This window comes from Populus nigra, chromosome 16 (genome assembly GCF_951802175.1).
Source record: "Populus nigra chromosome 16, ddPopNigr1.1, whole genome shotgun sequence".
Taxonomy (NCBI): domain Eukaryota; kingdom Viridiplantae; phylum Streptophyta; class Magnoliopsida; order Malpighiales; family Salicaceae; genus Populus; species Populus nigra.
The window spans coordinates 6,770,017-6,779,880 of record NC_084867.1 but is presented as its reverse complement, the minus strand read 5'-3'; the positions used below and the strand labels follow the sequence as shown (position 1 = coordinate 6,779,880).

The 9,864-nt window shown below is 27.6% G+C and overlaps 1 protein-coding gene across 1 annotated transcript; it reads right to left on the bottom strand.

Moving 5' to 3' along the window:
- Positions 1-2,690: 2,690 nt before the first annotated feature.
- Positions 2,691-4,909, bottom strand: LOC133675597 (ethylene-responsive transcription factor ERF073-like). The gene is made up of 3 exons (XM_062097023.1): positions 4,586-4,909; positions 4,199-4,391; positions 2,691-4,059 (listed from the first exon to the last, which is right to left on the bottom strand). The coding sequence occupies exon 3, from the start codon at positions 3,859-3,861 to the stop codon at positions 2,896-2,898; it is 966 nt and encodes a 321-aa protein (XP_061953007.1). The 5' UTR covers positions 3,862-4,059; positions 4,199-4,391; positions 4,586-4,909; the 3' UTR covers positions 2,691-2,895.
- Between the last annotated feature and the right edge of the window lie 4,955 nt (positions 4,910-9,864).

Genomic DNA, 9,864 nt, shown 5'->3' with positions numbered 1-9,864 from the left:
TAATTTCAAAAGTTACTAGTAAGAACCGTAGTATTTATCTATAACATGTACTAAACTGTATTATTTAACCTAAATTTTTATGCTTGTGTTTTTTTGCCAATTATTTTTTAAAACAATGTTAGTTTCTAAAAAAAAAAAGAGATAAAGAATCACATTTCTTGGCTTGTCCGGTATTTAGTGTTGAAAATGATTGATTGTTCATTGGTTCTTGAGTTGAATTGATGTATGTAATAGCTACTAATAATAATAATAATCTTATGAGCAAAGGATCATAAAGCAGAGAGTTTAGTTGAATTGTTAAGGCAGGGCGGCTTTTCAAGTTGCTAGAAATCAGGCTCACAGACAAGCTCTTGTCTCCTTAGAAATAAACGAGCATGGAGTTGTGTTCGTAATATAAATTTCTGGCGAAGATGACGTCATGGGCCACGTCATTTGCAATGAAATCCAAGAGTGATTATAAGAAATGGAAAATAAAGTGGAAGTGTTGGGACCTGAAAAGCATGTTTAACAACTATCTTCGAAGTCCACGCATTTGCTTGCAATACAAGTGAGCATTTTTACCTGCTCAGCCGCCGAATCATTGTCTATTCATTACTCATGATTTGCCACGCAACTTCTTTCTACCATATAATTGCTACCCAAAGTATGACTATAGTATATAATTAATTCACATTAATTTCAATCTAAAACCAATTTCATGCCACCTGTATGTAAAAACATAGATTGATATCCACAACTAAAATATCAAACCTAGATTAACTAAAGAATAAATAAAAAAACATAAAAAATAATCTGAGTCAATTCATCGAACCCATAACCTGAGTCATCAAACTAAAATAACTTTATAGAAAGGAAATAAAAAAATAGCATGATTTACCTAGGTTAATTTTTAAATCTATAATTTTGATCATGAGATTGAGATAACTCCATAAAGAGAAAATCAAAACAATTATGAAGTTCAATTTTCAATCGCCCCTATCGAACCAAATATTGAACGATGAAATATATAAAAAAATTTAATTAAGAAAATTACACCAAAAAATATGTTAATTCAACCCAAGTTAACTCGTTAAGCAATATTCTTGAGTCATAAAATCAAAATAATGTAATAAAAAGAAAGTTAAAATAAATCATAAAGTCTAATTCTCAATCAAACACAATATTAAGTGATAAAATTAAAAGAAAACAAATAAACCAATAAAAAAATAAGTTAATTGGGTTAACCAATCAAACCCGTGATTTGGGTCATGAGACAAAGATAATCATATAAAAAACAAATCCAATATTGAATAACTCGTAACACGTGTCATGATACCAAGATAATATCTTAGAAAGAGAAGAGAAAAATGATCTGATTTAATCCTGGTTAAATACACCAAAATTGTTAAATATACTAAAATTCACGATCTTGATCACGATACCAAGATATTCACATAAAAAGCAATTCAAAACATATTATTAAGCTCAATTCTCAATCATTCTAGTGTTGAATAATAAAATTAGAAAAAAAAATCAATTAAAAAAGACATAAAAAACAACTCAAATCAACTCAGGTTAACATGTTAAGCATTATTATCAGGACATGAGTCTAAAATAACATAATAAAAATAAACAAAACAAATTATGAAATCTAATTTTCAATCAACTCAATATTAAAGGATAACATTGAGAAGAAAAAAAGTTAATTAAAAAAAAACATAAGTCAATTGGGTTAACCAGTCAAACCCATTTTTCATGTCATGAAAGTGTGATAACTTAATAAAAAAATAAATTTAATATTAAAAGATGAAACTAAAAAAAATTAATCGAAAAAAATTAAAAAAAAACACTATTTTAATAAATAGTATTTGTGAAAAGGGATATGAAAAACATTCTTTTTTTTTTAGTTTATAGTTAATTTATATATTTCAAGACAGGTCTTCTAGCAAGGACTACATATATATATATATATATATATATATATATATATATATATATATATATATATATATATATATATATATATATATATATAGTAAAAATCTTCAAAACCTTAAGAGATTATTTTTTTTTTCATTGGTTGAAATTCATTTCTCTCACCCAGAAAAAGAAGAGTTGGTGCTAGTGTAACTTCAGGCGTCAAGTTGGTTTCGTAGAGAGATTTTATATAACTTAATAATATTTTATTAGTTAATTCTTGTGTCTCTTTTAAAAAAAATAAATATAATTAGAAGACAGAAATAGATATATTTTTATCATTTTTGGTTGATAATAAATTTAATTTTTTCAATCCTCTCTTTATGTTTATCTTTTTCTTTAAAGTAAATCTAAAATATAATTAATAAAATATCACTAATTATATCATAATATTTTTCTATAAATTTGTAGACCACAAACCCAACATTTCTGATGTAAAATTTGAAACGTCGAGATAAATACTTCAGTAAATAGTGGTTGGAATCCATCATGGCATGGCATGGTGCGACAGAACAATCTCTTGGAATTCTTCCAAGCGGAAGAATGCCCCTCTTGAAACGTTCTCTTAGCACAAAGTATAAAGAAGACCTCCATCCATCTCCAACGACAAAGCATGGTGGGAAGCCAAGATTAAAATAAGCAATTCGAAAAGAAGAGAAGACAAAAGATGCCACCTTCCGAGACCTTTCCGGAGAATCTAAACAATGACATCAAAAGAAGCACAAGAAACAAACTTGGACTTGAAAGATTTCTTTTTTTTTTTTTTTTTGAATATTCAGATTCTCAACAAGAAGATAGCAGTAGCTACTCGTAAATGGAGCATCTCTCTCAGAGAGTTGCGAAAGGCTCTCAAGCAAAAACCCAAGAACTCCCTTCCTCACTATTTTATTTTATGATATACGCTAAAAATGCACCTGAAATGAGTAACAACTACAAACATTATTGGTGAGCAAAATTGAGAGTTTCCTCAACAAAAGCAAGCGTCTCAAGTTCAATGTCCGGAAGATCCATCACCCCATCCATAGGAGAACTGACAGGCTCAGTGTTATCGCACATAGAAAAACCTTCTCCATTAATGAAACCATCAAAAAACTGCCCAATTTGAGACTGTTGATCAAAACCAAGCAACTCTTGACTAACTGATGGTGATAACGTTCGCTCTTCCCATAAATCCGAAATGCATTGCGCTTCTTCGGAGCCGTCTTCAATCATTTCTACACAGCTTTCTTCTTTGATTGAACTTTCCATATTACACTCTTTGGCCACCATTTCCACATTGCTTTCAAGCCCATGACCAAGTGAGGTCATGGTAGAGACATCAAGCACAGACAATGGAGATGGATGAGAACATAAGCCATCGAATTCTTCAGATACTACCTTCGTACCAACATGCAAATTATTAGCTCTCTCCAATGCCATTTTGCTGGCGAACTCTTCCTTCTTTTTCTTATAAGCAGCAGCAGCTTCTTCTGCAGTTGTATAAGTCCCGAGCCATAAACGAATCTTTTGAAATGGATCCCTAATCTCGGCTGAATATTTCCCCCATGGTCTTCTTCGAACACCTTTATAGATTGTTGATGATCTCCGAGGTCTAATATTATCAAGAGAATTAGAAGTGATAATATTGCTTTCGCATACACCAGTTTTGTCTTGTGAAGGACCCTCAAGAATGGACTTGGATGGGAAAACTGGGAGGGTGATCTCCCTAATGAATTGCTTCCAACGATTACACCGATCAAAGTATTCTTCATCTTCATCACTTGAAGAGTCTGTGGCCTCAGGATCATGACATATTATTCGAACTTTCCTAGAACCTTTCAAGTTGCTTTCCATGGCTGGTTTCTTTTGCTTCTCTTGATCAAAAATCCTATCTTGATCCAAAATTGGCCTTTGAAGGCCTGGCATTTTGTGAAATTTAAAATTGGTAGATATAAGAGAGAAATGGAAAAAAACAATTGAAAGAAAGAAAGAAAGAAAGAAAGCAAATCTAAAAAACTTGAGTATCAAGAAAAAACTAAAACCCAAAAACCCCTAAAACCCAAAATTGGAAACAAGAAACGTTTTCCTAAGGAGTCCTTAAAGCAATGAACCCAACTGTAATTCCTGCATAACAAAAACATACATACAGACCACGTCAAATCAAAAACCAAAACCAACCCATCGAAACATACATCATCACCAGTCACAAAAACAAACACAATCAATGTTATATCATCACTTATAAAAAAAAAAAACCACATACCGTTTTGATCTTAATCGTATAGAAATGATCAAAAAGCTCTGTTGAAGAGACCAAGTTTTCATGTAAAAAGAATTGAAAAGGCAGATACTGATGCAGAGTGTTTGTAGTGAAAGCCAGAGGCAGAGCTTTTTTGGAGCTCCAGTCAACAGATCAAACCCAGACGACATAAATCCTCTGTTTTTAGAGAGAGAATCTGAGATCAAAATAAACAAAATTGGGATTAAGAATAAAAAAATAATATTATAGATTAGGAATCAATGAATACAGAAAAGGGGTGCTTTTTTGCTATAATCAAGGGGGGAAATTACATAAAATCAAATTAAAAATGGTAACTAGTGATCATAATGAGACTCGTAAGAAAGAAAAGAACGCTAAATTGTTTCTTACTCAAAGTTGCAGAATTTGTCCCTTTTTGAGCTCTCTCTCTCAGTACACAAGCTACCTCATAATGCTAGCTTCTACAAGATCATGTACGCTCTCTAGAACTAAAATCTGTATGAGACTCTTTGTTCTATGATTATAGACGGGGAGAGTGAGAGTTGCAAACTTTTAATGGGTCTCATGTAAGCCCAGCGCAGCATGCACCCAAAGCAGAGGACTACACTCTGTTTTCTTTTTCTCAACTTTTGCTAGTCGGCTTGTTAGTGGTTCCTCCCAAACTAGGAGAAAAACAAAACTAAGAACAGAGATGTTGTTTTATTAAGTGTGTATTTGATAACGCAGAGCATCTGTTCTTATAAAAATATAATTATACTAGAAAAATCTCAACTTAAATGTACTTTGAAATGAACACTTTCAGGCAGCGTAACCAGTTACTATAATTTTTAATTTACTTAAAAGTTTAAAACATGTTTTAAGGGTTTTTTTTTTAATTTATTTATATTGTGACTTGGTCGTTATTGTTAATAATTATTAATCTAAAATATATGACTTTAAGGATATTTGCGCTCTTCCTTTAATTTTTTGGTTCAACTTGCAAGGTTAACATCAACAAAAATTTATTAAATTTCACTTAATATATTAGATTGACGTGGAAGATATGCCCACAAAATCATTCAATTTATTAATTTATTAAATTTCACTTTAAGGATTTAATTTCGATTAACAATCAAGCTGACCAGAGGATGCTTTTACATTGAATAAAAAACTATGAATAATCTTTTTTGTTCTAGATAATATAATTGTACATTGGATTGGGTTGAATTTGATTACTTGCCAAATTTCATCCAAAATAAATGATTTTTTAAATATTAAGAATTTAAATTTGAAATAATAAAATATTATTGCAACTGAAAAAGAAAAATTAGATTGGTGATTCTTTTTTAAAAAGACAATGTTAGGATGAATAAATGAATTGAATTTATATCAAACAAATCCTTTTTCTTTTAGGAATAAGAAATACAAAATTTGCTTTTTTCTTTTTCCTTTCCTACTTTCATTTACTACGTACCCTACCCAGTGAGTAAAATTGGTTTTAACTACCTCACGTATACTTTTTTCTGGAAAGGAAAACTCACAATAATAAGCAGCACACCATTTTTACTAGTAAAGTTCTTTTCCATAATTTATTTTCGAAGGAGGTTTTTTTTAAAAAAAAAAAAAACAGGTAGCCTATTTTTATAGAATTAGTAAAGGCACTTGCATATGCATTTTAATTGATTATTATAAAGTTTATGTTTTTTCAAGTGGGATGTATAATAATGTTTAATAACTATTTCAAGATAGAAAAAAAATAGAAACATATTTAATCAAAGAGACATAAAAATAAATATGTTATTGAGATAATTTTAAAATAAATTTTTATATTTTCAAAACAGGAAATGCAGAGGGAATATGTCTTCAGTGATAATATTTATTATTTTGTTATCTCTAGGATATCATTGTAAAAAAAATTTTAATTTCAAAATTATCCAACTAAAGCATGTAAAGATAAAACTTGTTATTATCCTAATTTTAAACATAACTCCAAAATTGACTCCGGATAAAACCTAGGTCACTGGAAGAAAAAGTCAACAAAAAAAAATTATTTTGCTTGAAAAGAATATCAAACTAACATTGTTTTGACCATCTTTTTATAAAAAAAAATCAACAACATTTTTATTTATGGTTTGCCTGGGGTTTATATCCAAGTTAACATAGGTTTTTAATCAAGTAAGACCGAGTCAATCATTCCTCTATTTTTCTAAAACTTAAATCATTTCAAGTTTTAAGTTGATCGAGTTCTAGATTAAATATTAAGTTTGAGTGTGATATATATGAAAAATAAAAAAAAATCATATTTTATTTATAATCAACTAAATAGTATAAAAAACATTAATTTATCTTGTTTGTCAGTATCAAATATAACCCTATCCTTGTCTCATGTTATATCTTATTTTTCATATCTCTATGATTTCTGTCTCTTTTATTTTTCATATCTCTATTACTTTTATCTCTTTATTTTCGTGAGACAATAATAAAACAAAGTGGCGACATAACATGAGAAGTGGACCCAATTTCATAAAGTTGTTCTTTTCTTTTTAGGAGAAATGACTATTAAAGGTTAGTATTTGTTTGAAAATTGTAATTAATTAGTTTTTGTTTTAATTTCTAAATATTTTGGCACATTTTCATGTGTGAAGGATATTAATCTCTCTTCCCCATACTTAAACTGATGAATTTCTTGTTTTTTCCCGTTCCTTTTGGACATAACTTGGTTATTGCTTTTCCTGCCGGAAATTCTTTTGAATGTAAATAAATAAATTACAAGCATGCATTACTAGTGTATTTTCAATTTTCTAAGTAAAAGTTTAACAATTAATTATATAATCTAATCGGTTGACATGCGCTTTGCCACAAATAAGATTAAAAAAAAATTAATGCTAAAAAATATGAGCAGGCATTCTCAATGTATTTTTGACATCAAGAAAAAATCTTTAATATAGATTGAAAAACTGCTTCATTTATTTAATTAATTAATTAAAGTAAGGACTACATGCACCAATAAATGTAAAAAAAATAATTTATAAACGCTAACTAAAAACTAAATTGAAAAGTTGAGAGATAAATATAAATTAAAATATTTAATTTTATAATACTCGATATGAACCCAGTTGGATTTAATAACTTCGTATTTTAAAATCAGTTCTTTATTTAATTAAATAATAATAATCTTTATTATAGATTGAAAAATTGTTTTATTTATTTAATTAAATAAAGTAAGGACTATATACACCATTAAATATAAAAGAAGTAGAAGAAGAAGAAGTTGTAAATGCTAACTAAAAACTAAATTGAAAAGTTTAAAGATAAATATAGATTATAATCTTAGTTGAAAACAAAGTAAAAATTAAATGCTATTATATTATAAAAAATATTATAATTATTTAATTATTTTTAAAGTAATTTAAATTAAAATTGAATACTAGTCAAGTTGGTCATCACACTTTTATTTAATCAATACATTTTAATTAAACTTAATTTAAAATAAAAAAAATAAAGTTAGAAAAGGGGCCGTACGCGGGGTACTGCATGGCATAGTAAAAGAAAAGTGCTAAAAACAAATTAAGGCCAACAACGCGTGGGATAGGGGCTTTTATATTTTTTGCCTTGAAAATCTATATTTAATCTATTTTCATCTAAAAACATATATTAAATATTTTATAAATATTGGTTTAATATGTCTTAAATACTATATATTTGTTAGAATTATAAAGATATATTATGTTTTTTTATAAAAAAAATAGGTGTTCTTATAAGATGAAAAAGAATATCTAAAATTAATATATAGTTGTTTGTTATAAGACATATATATTGAATTGATCTGCATGAAAATTTTATTTGGAGAGATTACATATGTATATGAAAAGGCTCACATGACGGTTGTGTTAGTGATCTTTAAACTTGAGGTCACTAAGTTATTTTATATAGAGAATTTTATATTTTGATCCTGTTACATGTTATCTTGATCGAGGTAACGAAGGGGCAGACATTGGGTATACCATGACCTATATAAAGATACTTAAATGATCAAGAGAGAATTCATCACCCTAAGTGAATTAGAAAAAATATTTCATTTGTTCTCAAATAATATTGACTAAGAAATCATTGACTAAGGTGGAATGAGATTTGAAAAGAATTTCAATTCTTATTCAAACAATCAATTATTATTATGTAAAGAATAAATATGATTTAACATGACAGACATATAACATGTTTTAATGTTAAATTAAAATATTATTGATAAAATAATATTAATTACACTGAGAAACTGATCATTGAAATGTTAAGTTAAACTACTAATAATTTTTTTTTAATATTTGAGGAATCATAACACGTTGTTGAACGATGCACCTGATCTTTAAATATAAATTAATTAATTGTTGAACTGATAATAAATTAAATTGTTTAATTTATTTAATTCTATTTAATTAGAATTATAATTTATATTTGGGTCAACATATTAGAAACCTAATGGGTCACACACATTAAGAACCATTAGTTAGAAATTAAATTGGGATGATTTAATTAAGTACAACTTGATTAAAATATATTTTAGAAATTAAGGACAATAATATAATTAATATAAGGATTATATTTCTAGATCTAGAAAAATCAAGTAAAGACTTGATTAAGTTAATTTCTAAAATTCTCCTGAATTAATATATGAATATTATTTAGGGGCCAAATTCATATTTTGTCAATCTATATGGTTTTTCTGATTTCCCTATAAACAGTAAGGTATGCTTCTTATTTTTGAATTGTTGTATGTTAGACATAAAAACTATGTAAGTCACATAATAGAGAGCTAGCAATCTAGGCATAATAATTCATCTCTCCTAAATAAAGATTTAGAAGATTTCTCACTGGTGGTTCGTATAGATTACTATTGGAGATTGAATAATTGGACAGTTTGTGGTTTGCAACAACTCAATCTTTAAAGAATTAGTCAAAGCAGAAGAAGATCAGATTTTTAAGTAATAAATTCCTAAACAACTCTAGATTTGTCTAATAGGATCCTAGAGATTCTCGAATAATTTTTATTTTATTGTTTCCGCCACATGTATGTTATTCGGTAACCCAACAATAACATAAAACAAAATCTATTTATTAATCTAAAAAACTCAAAAATTGATTCTAAAATACAAAATCAAACCGGAAAGTTTTCTCTCTCTCAACCTAAATCAGTCTTTAAAACAATTTTGAAATAAATCTAAAGATACAAGAGTACATTTTCCTTTTATTTCCATCTCTTCTATCCCAGGACATTAAAACATCAAGAGTTTAGTGTGCTTGACATTAAAATAAGTATTTAAATAAATAAAAACTGTTAGATAGATTTTTCATTTAAAATAACTCAAAAAAAAGTTTGAAGATAAAACTAAAAATAAAATTTGGGCTATTACGTTATTTTACCCAAGTGATTTAGTATATTTTATAATTTGAAATGTAATATGAAAATGTAAATCTATTTGATCCAACAAACACGATTCTTTATAAAATGAGTTCATTGGAAGTAGATATATCCTTTTCAGAAACTCGAATTCAAGACTTCCAAATTGAACAAAATATCTCATATATCAATAATAAAATGTCCAGGTTGCTGATAGCATGGTGCATATAAATTCAAAACATTTAATAATCTTAGAAAATTGAAAGTTAAGCCAACATCAGATATTGTATTATGA